Genomic DNA, 19,969 nt, shown 5'->3' with positions numbered 1-19,969 from the left:
CCACGGTCCAGTGTGGAGACAGGAAAGGTTTTATACCACAGTATGAAGAAAAAACAGTCAGTAAATGTAGCTAACGGGACACGTCTGCATACAGAGGCTGCGTTATACACAATAACAAAGCGCGTCGTGGGTCAGCTGATCGGTCCGCGCATGTTATGTTTTTTTCCGGCTTTTTTCAGGGGCGTTTGAGTTCTGGATTTTTGTTCAAAATTAGAAGCAAAAAAATATAGAAATTTTTGTTCGAATTCCGATTTGTTTGAATTCCAGGATGTTCGAAAACCGAGGCACCACTGTATATATATATATATATACAAGATATAAAGTTTGTTGAGTGAGAGGTTGGATGGTAAAAACCTTGACCTGTTACAGCATCCATTCTGGTCAGGTAAATGTTTTTCTTTTTTTGGGAGGGAAGCAGAGCACAGTGTTCTAACACCCCCGCACCTTCAACAGAACCACTTTGCCTGAAGGGAGTGACGATCACCGAACATTGTCATGCAAATCCTGTCGTGAATTGGCATGAATCTAAAACAAGCTGTGATTTGTCCTCCTCAAAAGTGCTAGCCTTTTAGCATACAAGCGATTCACCAGACATCTGCATTGGAAATTCTAACGGGGCGTATGGGACCATGAAGAAACGGCGCACCTCAACACCCCTGACTGACTTTATTGCATAGCTTCATGTGTCAAACTGTTCGGCTGGTGACATTTCGATGGGAAACATTGCCACAGTCGGGATGTTGTACGTCGCTCTGTGTGGATTTCCTGCACTAGTACATGCTAAGTTAGCACGACGCGTTCTATTTCCATTAGAGGTCAAGCATGGCAGAGCGTTGACAGAAGTATGACGCCGCGTTCCAGATACCTCAGGAGTAGGATGTAGGAAAATAACATTGTGACGTTGACGAAAACTATTCTCGTAGATGCCTTGTCTGGATATAAGCAACTACTTGATAAATATCTGTTACGTTTGCAACTAGAAAACCCTCCAGATGGAGAGGAAACTCAGTTTTTTGTTTCCTTAGTTGCGGTTCATTGACTCAAAACTACCACTTCCTGTTTACATTCGCGGAAGCCATCTTGGATTGCATAGTTGCGGCATGAGACTCAGCAGTGGGAGCACGTTCTTCAATATTCTGGCTGCTGATTCGCTCAGAAAAGCAGCATCAATACTCCGCTTATCTCAGCTTCCCACCTTGCGATGACCAGTTCTGCATCATCCTAGCGTTTATCTTCAACCCCAAACGTTTCTGAAGCAACGGGATGCTCCGTCTAACATACACCGCCATTTTAGGTTTGACACTTGACCCTATGGCAATGTAGTCACCTAAGTAGATGGTTCAAAATAAAACACTGTCTGAAGCCTTTGCTTTCTTCAACGCCTTAACCGAAGGGAACCAAGTCTTCAAGTGAAAGACAGGAAGAAAGGAAAAGAGACTGTTATTGCCTTTAACTGTTGTCAACTTGTGACCAAGTGAACAGGAGAATCCTTCAGGAGACGCTCTCCTCTGAAAGGGTTCAGGTGGGAGATGCCAAAAAGCTCAGTGCAACACCTCCATGACGTGAAGCAGAAGGGTTCTTAGCCTCTGCATCAGAGGAACATGCAGACAGTTGCAGGGAGCATGTTGACACAACTCAGGTTCACTCAAACCTGGGGAGAAAACACTGGCTGGGAGAGTCACAAGATGTAGAACAGGCTTGAGTAAATATATTTTTATTAAATTTGAGTTCAAAAGAATTAAAGGAATGTAGAAATGAGACGAGACTTTGTTTTTTGGGGACAGGAGTCTTGGGGGAAATAGTTATCTCGACGAAAAATCTATAGTTTACCTTGTTAAAAGTGTTCTTTTATTTGTGGAACAGAGCAGTTGAAGTTGATTCAATTGAATAGTTTTAAGTGAAATGAAGAATAAAAAATTAAAATGTATTTCGTTGAGTGTGCTTTGTTATGTTTTATTATAAATTATGATGCAGATTGTTTTTAAGTTGAGCGGCGCCACATTACTCTGTGATCAAGTCAAAATGACATCTGTTCATTTTTAAGCTGAGTAAAACCTAAATAATTTCCGGGGCGATGAATCTGCCTCTGGGAGTTTATGAAAACTAAATATGAACATGGTAATTATTCAGAAACCCCAGTCACTTACGACATTTACTCTGCCATCAGTTTAACTGGCATGAATTGTTTGTTGTTTTATGACGGAAAGCTTTGTTTGGGGAAAAATGTCTTATTGTTTATACATCAACAAGACAAGTTCATTTCCAAGTTCCATTTAAATCAAATCACATTTTATTATGCTTGTCGAATCGAATGAATAGCAATCGGGTTGAATCCATGAAAGAGCTAAAAGGGATAAATGAAAAAAAAAAACTGTTGCAGGTCTCAGTTTTAAACAGCAAAACAACCCGGCTAGCATTGTAAGCCATCGGTTACAAGCCAAGAACACAAAATAGTACTTGTCAGCGCTGACTATTATATTAAATTGTATCTATTGTCGGCAGAGAGCGACACACAAAAAAGACAAAGACAAAGTAGGTGATTCGTGCAAGAGACATTTTAACAATCCGAGCAAAAAGGAGCATGAAAGAAGCAGATCTGACCAGGATGTTGTTTATGACCATAAAGCGAAGAGGCTGGTAACAACGCCATTGTGCGTCGTCGGGCTTCTTCTGCTTCTTATTGGTGAACAGAGCGCCTGCATGTCAAGCAGAGGTGGGGCACCGTCCCTAGAGTCCACTATCACAGCAGGTTAACTGGTACTGCTTTTCTAAGGACTGATTGCCCGGCCCCCCGCCGCTCGAGGTAAACCGACAATTTTCCATCAGCAGGGAACATGGCTTTATTAGTAAAAGTAGGGGGATGGTGGGAAGTCAGAGAAAAGTGAAATTAAGTTCCGAGCAGCTGTAGTTGTTATGTGGGAGGGCAGCACGCTCCATTTCAGAAGGGATTATTTCTGATCCGATGGTGAAGTCGCGTCTTTGATTTCACCGTCAGAGGTTTGGAAAGTTTGAGCTGAAGGGTCCGGGGGGTCGTAATGAGAGGCCACCCTCACCATGAGTGGTGCGGTGACCACACAAAGACAGAGTGTCAGTGGTCTACAGAAACCTTGTGCCACACTGTGATGCAGAAAAGTCAGCACCACGTCCTGGACTCACAGTTCGCTTAGTTGCTTCACTGGACTCACAGTTAGCTTAGTTGCTTCACTGGACTCACAGTTAGCTTAGTAGCTTCACTGTATCCACAGTTAGCTTAGTAGATTCACTGAACTCACAGTTCGCTTCGTAGCTCCACTGGACTCACAGTTAGCTTAGTAGATTCACTGGACTCACAGTTAGCTTAGTAGATTCACTGGACTCACAGTTAGCTTAGTTGCTTCACTGGACTCACAGTTAGCTTAGTAGCTTCACTGTATCCACAGTTAGCTTAGTAGATTCACTGAACTCACAGTTCGCTTCGTAGCTTCACTGGACTCACAGTTAGCTTAGTAGATTCACTGGACTCACAGTTAGCTTAGTAGCTTCACTAGATCCACAGTTAGCTTAGTAGCTCCACTGGACTCACAGTTAGCTTAGTTGCTTCACTGGACTCACAGTTCGCTTATTAATAGTATTAATAACTTTTTAAGTAAGAAGAAATTGAAGGTTTCAGATCAGATCGGTGCCATACAACCAATAAGTTCATTTTATGACTAGAATTTTGGTTCAGGTTTTGCAGTCTGGGAGAGTTGATGGGAAACCCGAGCATTCAAACCTAACCCAGACTTTCCTCCAGGATTTTTTGATAAGAAACAGAGTTGTCATTCTCTGCATTGGTGACAGTAAAAATGCTAGTCAATCTGCCTCCAGTCCAAGCCGTCCTCACGTGGTCCGTCGCCTCATGTGTACAGCCGGAATATGCGACTTGAGTTCCGCGAGCAAAGGACTTCAGTCCTTATGATGTTTCTTTCTGGATTTTTCCGTGAATGACACGCCAAAAACCGCCATGTTCATGTCCATCACCGTGATGCGTTATCGGTCTGTTTCCACTTCATTTTAACGTGTGTGATCACGTGAGATCACTAAGTTTCGATGGTGCTGTCAGAAGAACACCAGGTGCTTTTGTTGCTGGTATGGTAAACAGGTAAACAGGTTCCCTTCTTGTCAAGATATTCTGGCAGCTGGCGAAGCATCCGCCTGATAAAAACACCCTGCGAATCAATGTGAGTCTAAAAACTCCGGCAAATCTCCAAACAAACCTGCAAATAAACATGAGGACATGGCTGAAAAAAAAAAGCTTGGAGGACAAACAAGCTTGAGCCTTATGGTTTTCAAGGTCTCCATTTGTTTTTCCGTGTTCCACTGTCAGGTTGGGAGAAAGTGGCGGGCAGTGGAGAGAATGGTGAGCTGCAGAGGGTTAAAAGGCCATGGCTGGGATTACAGCACGAGTAAGGGCCCCATGCTGCGACGTGACATGCCGACCAGCTTACGGTGCATTTTTCTCTGACAATGCCGGGTCACACACCGACAGAAAACATGAAATGTTTCCGCGCGTACGTTGAGGGACAAGTCAAACGCTGAACCTGTGCAGAGGCTCCTTCGCCGAAGGTTACGTGAGACAGGCGAGTTTTTACCAAGAAAGTCTCAGGGCAAAGTCACGATTCAGCAGATTGTCTTTGGGAATTTTGAAGTGTTTCCAAGGTAAAAAAACGAAACAATATTGTTGACATGTAAATCAATAACAATACGTGACAATTGCGATTCCGACTTTCATCCAGAGAAGTAGACCATCAGCGCCATCACTGTAAGAGGAAGGATGTTTCAAAGGCATCAATCCCACATCTGACACCAGTAGCTCCACAGCATGTGGAACACCTGCTTGATATGTGAGCCATGATACAGCGTCAATATTAGCTCAACCAGGGGTGGGCAAAGGGCGGCCCAGGGGCCACATGCGGCCCTTTGCCTGCATTTATCCGGCCCTCATGAGGTCAGATCAAAACTACACAAGAAATTGTACTTTTTTTTATCCTTTATCAAATCCTATTAAATATTACTGCTAAAAATAATTTCATTTAACAATATCTCATGACCCTGTCATAAAACAACAGCGTTTGGAGAAGCACTTTATTAACAAATAACAAATATAAAAGCATGGCATCATAATACTTTCTCCATGTTTTATTATGCTATAGTCATCGAAGAATATATATGAATATATGTGGAAGAATAGCGAATAACATATTATTACATAAAGGCAGAAACACCCCAAAAGTGAGCAAAGCAGTGGCTTCAAGTTGAAATCATAACAGAGCCTGAACCGAGAAACAGTCCAAATTCAGCTGCTGCCTTTTTCCCTCAGTGATGTCCCCTATCTTTTCTGCTTTGTGTCTCACGTTGGCTCAGAGGATGTACGTTAAAATGATAAATTAAGCTTGACTATGTCTCCTGTCCCTTTGAGTCAACAGCCCCCACAGCAGACGAAATGCGTGAACTATTGAATATAACAGTAAAAAAAGTGTCGTTTTTAAACCAGGAATGCAGCCGGCCAAAAGGTAAGTCACGACCGTCTGAAGACTATTCAGCCAGTCTGGCTGCTCTGAGGCCTGGTAAAGGCAGCTTCATCCTCCATCACCTCCCAGGGTTTACTGGCCTGAGATCCTGGTGGAAGCCCAAGGACTCAGCCAGGACGAAGTCAACAGGCCGCCTCCTTCAAGACAAGAGCAAGTGAAAGGTCAACAAGCAAGTCACATGACAGGACCTGGAGCAACGACGTGGCCAGAGCTGGCCCCAGCTTCTGGAGGGCATCAGAGACGGCGCACCAGAGCAGCAGTGAGCAGTGGCTTCCAGTTTCCTGCTAATGAGCTGGAAGAGGACGAGCCAGATCTGGCTGGTTGTTAGCGATCAGCATGGGAGCCGGCTAATCCTGTCAGCGATGAACTCGTCTGTCGGTCCACTCCACTCTCAGACGTGTGCTAACATGCCATAGACATCATCATTTTATTATTGCCCTGGGCTCCGGCACCTCGGCCCCTGATTAGAGTCCAAATCCCAGAGGTGAGAGCGCTGCAGTAACTCCATCCTGAGCTTCGCACCACTCCTCCACCAAGCAGCCGGGCCACAGCACCAGCGCGGGGCCGCCTTTCTCCATGCACAGTGACAGCAGCAGATACTCATATGCCGCATGCCATGTGTCGAAGTCAAGGCCTGGGGGCCAGATCCGACCCACTGATTCATTCAATGAGGCCGGTCAATGTAATATTTAAATGCACAAAAAACTGGGAGAGCAGATGTGTACTGGTTCTTACAGGAGAAAAACCAAAGAGTATATTGTCTTCTGGAGTAACATTTTGATGCAAACCACAGAGATGCTTCACAAACTCAAAACTCTGCCTCCAATAACTGAAATGAGTATATATATATATATATATATATATATATATATATATATGGAATGTGTTTTGGACTCAAGATAGTTTGCCAACAAAGCACTCGTGTTCCTTCCAGTTCCAAAGAGTCCATGACTATGAATTTATGATCCGCCCTTGTTGTTTGTGGGTTATTCATTTTACTTTATTTTATTATGATTATTATTGTTTTTGGCTGGGCGCTGCTGCGAGTTGGTGGGACCCCCACTGACCATGGCAATAAAGCTGCTTCTGATTCTGTGTACCACTCGTGTGCGTACCACAACGCACTGCAACAGTAAAAGCTAATGTTAAAAAAAATAGAAGAGAAAAATAAAGCATATTATTACATAAAGGCAGACACGCCCCAAAAGTGAGCAAAGCAGTGGCTTCAAGTTGAAATCATAACCGGCCTTGAACCAAGAAACAGTCCAAATTCAGCCGCTGCCTTTTTCCCTCAATGATGTCCCCCATCTTTTCTGCTTTGTGTCTCACGTTGGACGTACGTTAAAATGCTGTTGTTGTAGCTGCGTAAAAGCTTTCGAGAGCAAACATTGCCTTTCCACCTGGGAGCCCCTCACTCCAGGATCCTCCATCAACAGCTCGCAATGACACCTTACACATACACGCTACTTGGTGGAAATATTCCTCCCTCAATCGTTTTGTGTTTAACTCCAGAAGGTTTTTGGCATCACAAAATTACCTTTTTATACAGGAGTGAAAATATCTGTCATGAATAGCAGCCGTCTCCCGCCCCCCCCCACATCACTGTACGAGGCTGTCAACAGTGCGTTTGATTTACTTCTCAGGTGTTACTGGGACAGGGGGCCCCGTCGCCAGGGGCTGCGGGACCAGGAGGGGCAGTTCCGGAGGGGCAGACCGACTCACCATGTCCCCACTCAGGAGACTGGAGGTGGGAAGTAAACTCAAGCAACACTCCTGAAGCGGGGCGCCACGCGCCCATCATCACCTCCTTTGCAGGTAGCGGCAGTAAAACTAGCGCGACGGATCGGGGTGTCGGTTTGAGCCCGTGGATATTGTCATTCGAGGCTTTGCTTGTTTATTTTCATCTACTTCAGGGCAAAAACCGGCTCTTCATAAATATATGCATCAGCCTGACACGGAGAAGAAAGAAGGCGGTAAAATATTTTGGCATCTTGACAAGAGTTCTACGCTGGAACCACCGCCGGTTTGGAGCCACGATGTTGAGCTACAAAAGTTACACAGAAAAAAATAAACAAATAAAGGAGTGAAATATTGGCTTGAGTCTAACGTGACGTTAATATTCCAGTCATGTTTCAAAATACCATGTCATATCACGGAGTAAAGGAAATTTGTATTTCCACCACTTACAGGATCACGACGAAACAAGCCTGTCCCAGCTACCCAGGGTGAGCAGCACTCATTGTGCAAATCCATTCTTTACTACATCTAATACTAACTGGTCCATGTATTATCCGTTCATTCACTTCCTGTATCAAAGTCTTTTTTAATTAAAAAAATATTTTCACCATTTGTTTTCCACATTGCATTGCATTTTTCATGCAGTTGATTTTTTCTTAGGCAAAGTGTCAATTTAAAGAGAATATTTTGTGTCCCACAAACTGATGCAAACCGGAAAAACTTGGGAAAGTTCCCTCCTCAGTTCCACTTCCTGCCAGTTTGTTGGTCTGCAATGACAAATAAAGGACATGGAGGCTCACATGAGACGCAATAGAGGAGCTGGCTTCTCATGAGTTTCTGATCTGCATGTGGATGTGCTCCCAACAATAAGTTGGTGCACGTCTACCTACAGACCACGGAAGTAGAGGAAAGAGGTGCCTTTGAAAAGGTGAACTGGCAACAGAGTCTGAAGTGGCTGCCACTCCGTGGTAGCAAGTCCTTGCAGTTGGAGCCAAGAGAAGGCTGCAGAGAGCCGTAATAGAAAGGTGTGAGAAGTTTTACACAGTCCGCCGCTGCAGACTTCTCATGCTGACCCGCGTCCTGTGTCACAAATCTGAGGCTCTGCCACGTCGGGCTGGAGCCTGTGCGGCACCAGAAGCAGCAGGCTCTCCTTCCACCTCTCTATCAGGAGCAAGAAAAACTTTTCAGTCGACCTTCTGGCGTGACAGGTGCTTTCACTTCACTCAACTCGACGGTGAGTGCTTAAAAAGCACCGGTTTAATAAAGACAAAAGCAAAATGAATTCCTTCCCGTGGATGCAAGCGGACAAGACGGAAGCAGACATTGACATGTCAAGTGCTAACTGACTGCCTGTCAATACACTCACTGACCAGAAAGGTCTGGACTGTCAGGGGACATGTCGGAGGGCGGGGAGGGAGGAGGAGGGGGGGGAGAAAAAAACAGGTGAAAGTCAATCAAATTAGCTCCTTCCAGCCCACTACCTCAGGAACCAGAGGCGAGGAGAGGCTCTTCGGAGAGACCTGACAACGGCCACGGGGGTGCAATCTGAGCGGAGCCCCACTGAGAAGGCCCTGCACCGACAAACCTGCCGGTAGATGCCTGCGTTCTCCACCATTTGAATAAAACGCACCGCAGCTCATAACAACACACACAATGAACAGCTCAATTTTCCCGGCAAAGAGACACATTTGGGCGAAAAACGCGGCAGAATAATGAAAAGAGGAGGGAGAAAGAAAAAAAATGGCGAGCGGGATGGATTTGCATGTGACAAAGCTTACACTTGCGTGTTATTTGTTTGTCTCCCCTGCTGAATGGAACCCTCCAGAGAGAAGCAGACAGTGAAAGCGCTGTTAAGATCACAGTGATAATGACTTGCCGAATAAGAGTCGGCGTTTGTGGGGACGGAGAGCGGTTTGATCCCAGGCTCCTTTCATTCCGGTCTCATTTGATAAACCTGCCCAAGTCAGGCCGGCGCTTCCCACTGCTGCTGCGCTTTAAGACGCGGAACTCTCTCCTGCCACAACACACATCACCAACTCACTGCTTTCAAAGCGACGGGGAATTTAATGAACACCTGTCAACGACTCGGTTCCCTGTGATTAAGCTTTGCTCAAAGGTCAGCCGAGTTCATAAATATGTAAATGCATGGCATAAAAATGCAAACCAAACCTAGCAGGTGACTCAAACTTGGTAAATTGGGCCTGAGATTTCGACCCATTTTACACGCGCTACTTTTAAGTTAGCACAACAGCGACTGCCGGCGCCTCAGGAATAAACCCCCCTGACGCTGGGCGGAAACGTCCCCAGAACATTCTGAGATCTGATGTGAAAAATCTGATCCGACTCAGGTTGGCAAAAGCGATGGGACATTTTCACTCAGAAACTTGGAAAACTGACACCAGATAAGACTGTGGATTCATTCGGATTTGTGACTAGATTTACTCTCAGTCTTACTAGTTCCTGAGACTCAGAGTCCGACGTTGTTTTGTCGCTCGCTGTTTCACTTCAGCGTGCAGGTTTCAAATCGTCCACCTTGACAAGGAACTGACTGGGAGTGGAAAAACTTGTAGGTCTCAAGTCAAGCTCAAGTCTCAGGGAGGCGTGTCTTTGGTCTGTGGGTGGGACCTGGAGTACCCAGGGTAAACCCACACTGACCCTTGACTGAACTGTAACAGTTTTAGCCCCGTCCTTTGCATCGAGTCTCGGAGAGCGCTGGTGGACGGTCGCTCACAGGGGGAGACAGATTGAGACGCTTCAGTGAGGTCCAGAATCATTGTCCCCCTGCAGAGAGGGTTCCACCGTCATGGCACGACTTTGTCGTGGCCCCTGAGTCTTCGGAGAGAGAGATAGAGGGGGAGCCGGAGGGGCGTCCCTCTCTCCATCAGGGAAACTCTGCCATCATAAGTCGGGCATCAGCTATCAGAAAAACAGATGCTCCACCTAGTCGCCATCTCAGCGGACGGCAGAATCCTCATCAGGTGGACTCTCAGGTCTAAATCCTCAGAAGCGTCTGAGGTCGACACATGATTTAAAGTGAGACTCATCTCGCATTGTTCACTTTAGAGCGCCACTGACCAACACACGCACACATCCTCAGACACAACTGTCTCTCAAACATTCATCATCTGCAAATACGTTTGTGAAATGTTATGTGGAACACAAAGTTATCTCCATCATCTGGAGGAGAAGGAGCTCATATAAATCCATGGTGACGTGTGTTGACCAGTGGGGTTCAAGGATGAGTCAAGATGATCCGATGTAAGTCACTTGACGTGAAAGTCATAAATAGTCAAAGAAAATGTCTGAAAATACATACTGAAATGTTTCATGATTTGTTTCAAAATTTAAAACGCAAAATAACTGTTCAATTGAAGAATAGAATAAAAAAGTTTGTGTGCATAAACATCCAATATATTTGGATTTCATAGAGAGTATGCCGTTTTTTTCTGAGTTGAACATGGCCGCGTGTTTGAGTTAGCCACCCTGCGCTAACTCAATATTCATTAGCGTCCTTTATATGGCGAACATGCTTGGCACAGCGTCCCAGCAGGCTCCTCAAATCCCCAAATCCAAAATGGCCACGAGGTATGTTCCATGACTGGCCAGCAGTCTCATAAAACAACACACAGCCGCACACACACACCACCCAGTCACCTTCCTCCGCGGCCCCCTTGGGCACAACTCCGCTCTGTTTGAAGATGAAAGCGGCCGAGCTGGAACAGCATGTTTACAAGTGTCGGAAAATTGAACATTTCCTCGTCAGAGTGGTGGCGAATGGAAGCGAGGGTTCGTGCAGGTGCTGTAGGAGCGAGAACATGCCACACTGCCGTCACTGTAGGTGGAAACTGGGGACAACTAGAGGTGCGGAGATGCTACTGAAGAATCTCCCGCTGAGACTAAAACCACTGCCACGTTTTCCAACATACGTGAAGAGAAATGACATTATTTTAGGGCTGTGTATCGCCAGGAGTCGGACGGTATGATACATGGTACGATACTGGAGTTACGATACGATATATATCGCGATGCTGGAAGTGCAGTATTATATCATAATTCATTAACAGGAACCATTATTTTAAGGTGGAAATATCAGCAGAAAATCTACAATATAATGAGTTTATTGCAACCAACTCAGTCTTAACTTTCATAACTCCAGGTGGATATTAACCATGCTCCTGCAATATTGTTTGAGCACCATCGCCCATATTTATGTATTAAATATTGATTCAGAGCACCTAAAATATTGAGTGATTAAGTATCACGCTATTGTTAAAGGTTATTAAAGGTCACAAAGAAACTTTATTACACTCAAATATGTGCACTTTATGCTACAAAAGCTATTTCAGACTGCAGTGTTACAGTGTTTAAGATCCATAACAATCATAAACATCAATTTCCCGTATCAGTTATTCAATTTGGTGGGCTGTTAAATAACATCATGATGGCTGGTTCATCCAGTTTCTACTTTGTCGGTCGAGATGCTCCAATGAAAAGCATGTGTGTATGATCTAATGCAAACGGGAAGTTTCAAGGGGTCAGAAACAAACATGGCTCATGGAAGAGAAAGAGATGGAATTATAACTGTCCAAACAGAAGAGTGAAAAAATATTATTATATTATTATAATACATCATTTTATTGCAATAATTATTTGTGTCATTGAGTTGAATGTCAAAATGTAGATTTTATTTAAAAAAAAAAAAAAAAAAAGAATCCAGCCAAACCATTCAGTCACAAAACAGTTATATTTTCTTCTATCAAATAAAAACTTCAGATTCAAACACATACTTTACTAATGAAGTCAAATACTCGGGTGCAGATTCTCAATGCGAGCCACACAGTGGCGGCTGCTACCCAGAGAGCCAAGCAGCCGCTCTGCTGTGGAGCAACTTCTAATTATGCCAACGTGTGTGTTAGCTGCAGCGTCGTGCAGCATGTGTTTCAACTTTTCCGACAATTACGTCGCATGTTGTGACAAATAAAAGGCAGATTTGCATGCGCATGTTGTGGAGTAACCGCATGAAGTCGGGGCGACCAAGTCAAAATTTCCCTTCACGTCACCACAACAATAACACACATCAGTCGAGCTGAGTGTATCATTTACTCTGCAGCTCGCCACTTTGTGCTGCTGAAAGCAAGAGTCACGCCAGGACTTTTTTTGGTTTTGCATTAATGTTTAGTTTTTGAGGCGATTCGGGCTCCAGTTGTTTGTGTCCGAGGGGAGGCGCCTGCGCCAGCTTCCCCTCCAAAAAAAAAAAAAAAAAAAAAAAGGGAGTGGGGGTTTTGTTTGTTTCTCCACTGTGCCAGGAGAAGTGACAGCCATTCCGGCTCTTTCATAAAAACACATTCATCTGTGTGAGAAAGGCGGCCGCTGATCTCACATGAAAGGCCGGTGGGGGCCGCTTTTTTGCACAGGAAGGCAGACTGTACATCGACTTCAGTGCGAGCACAACATAAACCATGTCAGCGGCAGACAGGCGGAGGAAGGTGGAGGCAGGAGAGACAGCAGAAAAGGTGCGTTTCTTAAAGGAAACAATGGCTCCATTTCATACTGACAAACCAGGACCCCGTTAAGTGCAAGCCCCAACACTTCACCTGCTTTTGCCTTGACATCATCCCACCATTGTGACCGGGTCAAACAAGGTCAAAGGTTACAGCTATTAAACTCGACAACAAGCTGGTGATGTAAAATGAGTCAGCAATATGTATGTCGTGACTTGTTGGGTCAGGTGACCTTTCAAAGGAAGGCGTAAACATCAGTCAGCCAAACCATTCAATATTGAATTGTTCATCTCAGCTGTCACGTGACACCCACATGAAACAGTAAAATAAAGTTTTCCACCACATACAGCAAATTTAAACAGCCAAGTCAAGTCAAATACAACAAGATTATTTCGTTTTTTCATGATAAAGATGCAATAAAACAAGCATACTATGTCTTACAAGGTGACAACTGTACAAAAGGATCTGTTTAAATGCGGATAATCTCGGTTTAAAAATTGTTATACCATGACTACAGTTCTCAACTTTTAATATTTCGACTCTTCTATGGATCCACTGAAGCGATCAACTGAGAGTGCGCAACTAGTGAATGAGATGACGTATATAATCCGGGTAAATATTCCGTTTTAAATCAGTATATATGCGATCTGTATAGCAATATACATCACAGTCTATTGAATTGACACTTAGTTGTGTGAGTGCGCGTGTGTGTGTGGTCACTGGCCGCTCCGTCAGGGCCTGTCGCGCGTCACTAACAATTCATTTTAATATCATGAACAGCTCTGTTGCCTTCATTCGAAGAGACTCGCGCACTTTTAAATCACAGCCTGTTGTATACCATTCGTGATATATGAGTGGACATGGTCTCGGTGATTTATAGGAGCGTCAGAGTCGCAACACTTGGGGCCCGGCGGCGCGTGGTCCAGTGCGGGGACGCACGGTTCCACCAGAACTGAAGAGATGGAACATTTCTCGTGTTTTCGTCGCCTATTTAAAGCGTCGCTAGACGCAGGAGAGAGAAAGAAAGTTGATCGAAGTTGGTGAATAAATCAAACTGATCTGATGGCGAGCAAACCACGGATTTATTTGAAAGTTAAACACAGAAATAAATGCGCTGCAACTTTTGTGGAGAAGAGAAAAAATATATATTGACGCAACACAAACAATCCGCAGTAGAGAACTCGTGTTTTATTATAGCACTTGGACTTAATGGGGTTTTGATTCGGTTGTTACGGTGAGTTTATGAGAATAGTTTAAAAATAACGAGCAGGTACGAGCAAGTTGTAAATCACATCCATCAGAGACACACACTTTTCCGTGAATCTATTCAGCTGTTCATTTGCCGTTGTTTTCGTTTGACTGTGGCCCTTCGCGTTTCAAACACACGCACGCGACTCGGTCCGTTTCGTGTGTTTTATTTGTGCCGAAACGCGTCACGGTTGGAGCAAACTGTTGCGCGCGTCAGCGGGCGAAGTGTCCTCGAGCAAGGCGCTGAAACCTCTTCGTTTCTCGACCCGAGTCTGAACGAGAGGAGGCTCTGAAGACGCAGGCGAATCTGCGAGGATGATTGACAGGTGCAATGCGTTGCCGTGGCAACGACAAACACACGCCCGTGTCGCGACACTGATCTGACTTGTTTCCCCGGAGGCCTCTGATCACAACCTGCTCGCAGCGAGGCCTCACTCTGTCCCCAAAACATCCCCACGCGGGCACCTGTCAACCCGCCCGCCTCCCAAAATATTGTCCCCAAAAAAACCCACTCATGACGAGACAAGCCCCCTCACGCCCCCCTCACCCTCCTCCCTCACTTGTTTGGGTTGCTTTTCTAAATAAAGGAGGAGCGCGAACGCGCCGTTATATTCCAAATAAATACCTTTAAATTCAACTCAAGTGGATGAGACACAAGTCCACAGCGAGATGACCTCGAACAACCCCCAGCAACCACAAGCAAAAAAAAAAAAAAAAAAAAAAAAAAGTATGATCCTCGCAGCGCAGTCATCGGTGTGAGTTTACACACACTGGACCGGCAACAATGTACAAGACAAAAACTGCTCTTCCTTCTTGGCGGATCGATGCGAGCGCAGCGGGAGCCGAGCAGGAACCAGCATCGACGCACTGACTACCTTTCCCCACTGCCAACAGGTCACACACACACACACACACACACACAGCTTCCTCACATGACCGCCCGGACCACGGGCTGGTAATGGGTTGCCAGAATTGTTGAAAATAAATTGAAAAAGAGGCGATATATAGAGAGAGGATAATGGCTAATACATGGCAAAATACAGACAAATAAAGGGCGGAATTTCATTTAAAACGGTCTAAAATGAAATGGAGGAAACCAGAGAGACGACCCTGAACGCAGCACAACCAAAGCCACAGTGTAGATTCACATAAGTATAAATCAATCATGAAACACACAATTGAATGAAGAAGCAACACAAGACTCCACTCAGTCGCAGGTGGAGTCTTCAAGCACAAACCAGAGCTGCAGCAAGGTTTAGGTGACTGACAGAGGCGTCGACACTGAAGTGCATCAACCTCATAAGGAGCCAAATGAGAGCCACTTTAGAAGGAGGAAACTCAGGGGAAACCACCACTATGTTTACAGTGAACTGAACAGAAGACTGGAGGAGAATAAATGAATAAAACCAAGAGCAATTTGTCTACAGAGAAAGGAAACTTGAAGTCAGTGTTAACACAGCAGAGTAAAGGACGCTATCCAAACAACAGCCAGTAAAAAGTATGGAGTCAAAACACTGCCAAAACTGATGCCATTTTCCCCAAATAAAATGTGAGAGAAACACATGAAGGGGTTTCGTCTACCATTTGTATGAAATCACAGCATGTTTTTTTAAAGCCAGCTGAAGTAAACAAAGTAAAATTGGCATCTGAGTGGAGATATTTATTTTAATTTGAGCAACAAGCTCTTCCAACGATACCAAAAAAGATAAACCCCCGAAAACTCAAACAGGCGCTCCTTTAGTTGACACACACACAGAGGATCTAAACGTGAAGACACGCTCTTCTCATTTGTCTTACTCAGCAAAAACGTGTGCTACGCCAAGTCAGTCGAATGAAATTCAGTAGAAGCACCCAGAAAGAACCAGGAAAAATAAAAATAAAAAAAACGTGATTACCACTTGCAACACCTTTTATTATATTTATGATGTATTTTTTTAAATCACATTAAAAAGAGGAGAACACCTTTTTTTAACTTTGAACAAAAGCACGACGAAACAATGTTACGCTCATTGTACATATTTATATTCAGGAAACTTTGTTTTATAAATATCGTTTCATCTGTAGCAAGTAAATACCATAATTTAATTACAAATGGATAAATACGGCAGCTTGATATTTACAGAGGAGACAAAAATAAGGGAGTTACAGGAACGGCACCACTGTTATTTTTTTTATTATCCTTAGCACTTCACAACTTGCAAAGCACGAAAACATCACAAGTTAAGCTCGGCAAACTTAAATATTACATTCACATGGGTATTTTTTTTGTTGTTAGGTGTTAGAACTTTGGCACTTTTTCCAGTTTTTATGTGTTGTACAATCAGTTTGCCTCACGATATTCAACGTTATGTGCACGGAGAGTCCAGAAAATAGCTACCGTCGAAGGAACATCTATACACCGATGACAAACTACCACAATCACTTCTTGGAGTTATGTACAGTATATACACGCTCTGTGGGCGGGGTGGGAGCTGGGGGAGGGGGAGGGGGGGAGGTCGCCCCCAAAGGTAATAAAATAAACAAATATTTGTGTGTCCAAAAATTCAGCTCCAGTGTCCTTAAACATACCACTCACTGAAATTGGAGGAGAGGCCACTGTGGCTTGAGGGGTGCACGACTGAGGGGGGGGACAGGGTGGTGTTGCTCTGGGTCTCAGTGGTGGGGGACACTAAGCCAGGAGGGGTGGAGGACTCGTAGCCGGAGCTGGCGGCTGGCGACGAGTCGGATGCTGATGGAGATGATTCGTGCACCTGAGGGAAAATAGAGTCGACATTAGACACTGCAAAAATAAAATCTTAAATATATATATATATATATATATATGTGTGTGTGAGAGGTGAGTTATTTCCTGGGGCACTTTGGAGGGGACTCACCTTCATGTGTTTCCGTAGCGAGCTCGGATGCGTGTAGGACTTGTCGCACATTTTGCACAGATAAGGTTTGTCCGACGTGTGCACGTGCATGTGTTTCTTTCTGTCGCTGCTGTTGGCGAACCGTCGGTCGCAGCCGTCGAACTCGCACTGGAACGGCTTCTCTCCTGTTTCCCCAAAAAAATAAAAAAATAAAAAGTGTGAACAAACAAGGCACAAAGCGCACGCAGATTCGCATGGAAATTCAGGGGCTCGTTAGGAATGAGAATAGAAAGTGCTCGCCTGCCCTTATTTTGCCTAAAAAATGCGCATAGCGATTGAAGAGAGGGGGGTTGTGGGGAGGGTGGGGGGCGTGGGGGGGAGGCCGGAGCCTCGGCGAGGGCCCCCACAGAAGGCGCACCATTTGCTCGGAGAACAATAAAAATCTAATTAGCACCTGAGCGATCGCAGGGCAGCGCAACAACACAATGTATCTGACTAGTCGACGTCTGACACCCTGAGTCGAGGATCCGTCATGTCAATATGTGCGTCACCTATCAATAATTCAAGAGCTGTGAACTCCAGACAAGTGAAACAGTTTGAAAGTGAATTTCAATCATGGATGGAACTGAATTTAAAATACACGGCTGATAATAAACTGCTTAAATATATATATATATATTTTTTTTTTTTTTTGTTTATTTGCGCCCCAACTTTATTCTATAACTTCACGGTAAATATTTACTATTTGAATGCCCCGTCTGAGCCGAATAACACAATGGTTAAATTACCTGTGTGCGTCCGCTTGTGGATCTTCAAGTTCTCGGAGCGGGCGAAGACTTTGCCGCAGCCGGGGAACGGACACGGGAAGGGCTTCTCGCCCGTGTGGACCCGAATGTGGTTGACGAGTTTGTACTTGGCCTTGAAGGGCTTGCTCTCCCGGGAACAGTCCTCCCAGAAGCAGATGTGGTTGGTCTGCTCCGGGCCGCCGACGTGCTCCACCGAGACGTGCGTGACCAGCTCGTGCATGGTGCTGAAAGTTTTGTTGCAGCACTTTTTGGGGTTGCTGAGCTGCTCCGGGTCGATCCACTTGCAGATCAGCTCCTGCTTGATGCACTGCTGCCTCATGTAGCGGAAGAAAGCGCCCGGGTGGTGGTGGTGGTGGGCTGCTGCCATGTTCATCCCCATGTTCATGTTCATGGACTGGTACTGGTTGTGGAGCTGCGCGGCCGAGTAGGGGTCAGTTCTGGGGCTGGAGACCTGGTGGTACTGCTCGCTGCGCCCGAAAACCTCCCCGGGTAGTCCGAGCCGCATCTGGCCGTTCAGGACGTTCGGGGATCCGTGCGAGGCGTGCTGCTCGTGGATGCCCGGGAAGAGGATGTGGCCTTGGGCGTCCGCGTGGGAGTGGTGCAGGGTGCCCGCCGCGGGGCCGAAGATCGTGTGCTGGCCGCCGGCAGGAGACGAGTCTCCGAAGCCGCGGCTGCGAAACAGAAAGTCCCGGGTGGAGTTGAAAGGCGAGCCGGCGTACGAGGTGACGTGGGCGGCGTGCGCCCCGAGAGCCGCCGCGGGGTAACCGGGCGCCTGCGTGGAGAAGGCAGAGCTCTGGCCCGGGGAGAGCTCGTGGTTCAGCTTGAAGGCGCCCATGTGAGCCGAGTCCACGAAGCTGTTCTGAGCCAAGTCTCTGTCCTGCATGTCGCTGGCCGAGTGGTGCCTGGCGAAAGTGCCCAGTCCGGGGAACTGGTGCCCAGCATCCAGTAACATGACCGAAAAAAACAAAACAAAAAACAAAAACAAAATAAAACTCGGATCGCGATCGGTGAAAAAAAAAAAAAAACGAATGAAAAACGCTGCTGTCACAAGCGGTCGACTCCCATCCGTGGACGCGGCATATCAAACCTCTGCAGGGTGGAGGGGGGCAACACAAAAATAAATCAGTTTTTTAACTCCGAAATGAGACCAAGTGGAGTTTCCGCGTATCCCGTGATGACAGACAATTAAGTGCGCGTCAGTCCAGAGTTCACACACAGAGAAAGTCGCTGGAGCATCGCAGGAGCAGAAGCACGCTGTTCCGACCGCTCGACTCGGAGCCTCGTCCGTGTGGATCGCGGAGGGTCCGTGTTTCTGCAGGACTGGCGCTCCCTCCTCTACCGCCCCCTTTAACTGGAGCCACTTCTTTGCGTCCTCGCGCTCCGATTGGCTGCCGGCCCTCATCAATCCCAGGTGACCCTCCAATAGCAGGTAGAGATCTGGACACTTAATCGCGCAACGCCATTTTTTTCCACGCGTAATTACCGCCTACTTTTGGGAAGGTTTTTGGGAAGGAGAGGAAGCGCGAGTAAACACGTTACATCTCGCTCTACAGGAAACGCTTCGAATCCTCAAAATTAAAACCCTGTTTCATCACAAATAATAAAAATTCGATTTTCTTATTTGATTTTAAGCGTGAAGCCTGTGCAATATTTTATCACAAGAAAAAAATATATATGAGTCAATTTAAATACTCATTCATAACGCATATTAAATGCTATTTATCAATCGTGACATGGAATCATTGTCACGCACGCGAGCTCCGCGCAGCAGCATGTGGAGTCCAGCGGTTAGTTCGGAACCACAGCTGGGCCTCTGTGGTGGTTCCACACTCGTGTTCACACCGTGTCTGGTTCTGACTCACCAGAACCACCGCTGACCTCAGGGTCCTGTTTGTGAGTCTAATGACAGGCGGAATAAACAACAAGCCGCCACCGCGACTTGCGCACATAAAACTGCACAAGTGGAAGTTGTTTACACAACAAGCAGAGGAGCGAGGCGTTCAAGTTCTACTCACCAGCATCCAGAAGCGACTAACGGCCGCCGCAGAGGAGGGAAGCGACGTCTAAACTTGGGAAATGTGCGCGTCTTTTTGAGCTCCAGCCTTGCGCGCATTCTTGTCCATTCATTTCAGCCCACTCCGCGGGACACGCAGGAGCGGATCCAAGTTCAAAGTCACACCGACCAAGTTCGTTATTTCCCTCTGAAGAGAGAAAAAAAAACAGGCAGAGAGGGGAGATCCGTGAAAGTGTAAATCAACTTGAAACACTCCAACAGG

The 19,969-nt window shown here is 45.8% G+C and overlaps 2 protein-coding genes across 2 annotated transcripts in view; both read right to left on the bottom strand.

The window, feature by feature from the left end:
* Positions 1–15,279: 15,279 nt before the first annotated feature.
* zic2a (zic family member 2 (odd-paired homolog, Drosophila), a) lies at positions 15,280–19,017 on the bottom strand. The gene is made up of 3 exons (XM_053877658.1): positions 17,676–19,017; positions 16,909–17,072; positions 15,280–16,785 (listed from the first exon to the last, which is right to left on the bottom strand). Exons 1-3 carry the CDS (start codon positions 18,643–18,645, stop codon positions 16,594–16,596), a joined length of 1,326 nt encoding a protein of 441 aa, XP_053733633.1. The 5' UTR covers positions 18,646–19,017; the 3' UTR covers positions 15,280–16,593.
* Positions 19,018–19,390: 373 nt separating this feature from the next.
* The window catches only part of clybl (citrate lyase beta like), a 121,055-nt gene continuing 120,476 nt past the window's right edge, over positions 19,391–19,969 (bottom strand). The window contains exon 10 of the mRNA XM_053877662.1: positions 19,391–19,894. Within this exon, the coding sequence (XP_053733637.1) occupies positions 19,817–19,894 (78 nt within the window). The 3' untranslated portion in view covers positions 19,391–19,816. The remainder of the gene's footprint in view (positions 19,895–19,969) is intronic.

The sequence above is a fragment of the Synchiropus splendidus genome, chromosome 10, assembly GCF_027744825.2.
Source record: "Synchiropus splendidus isolate RoL2022-P1 chromosome 10, RoL_Sspl_1.0, whole genome shotgun sequence".
Lineage (NCBI taxonomy): Eukaryota > Metazoa > Chordata > Actinopteri > Syngnathiformes > Callionymidae > Synchiropus > Synchiropus splendidus.
Note: the sequence above shows the minus strand (reverse complement) of the source record. Positions and strands in the feature narration are given on the sequence as shown.

Coding starts and splice junctions, on each gene's coding strand:
- zic2a (XM_053877658.1), bottom strand. CDS start 18,645: ATGTTACTGGATGCTGGGCACCAGTTCCCCGGACTGGGCACTTTCGCC. Junction 17,073..17,675: donor CCACAAGCGGACGCACACAG/GTAATTTAACCA, acceptor TTGGGGAAACAG/GAGAGAAGCCGTTCCAGTGC. Junction 16,786..16,908: donor CGCTACGGAAACACATGAAG/GTGAGTCCCCTC, acceptor ATTTTCCCTCAG/GTGCACGAATCATCTCCATC.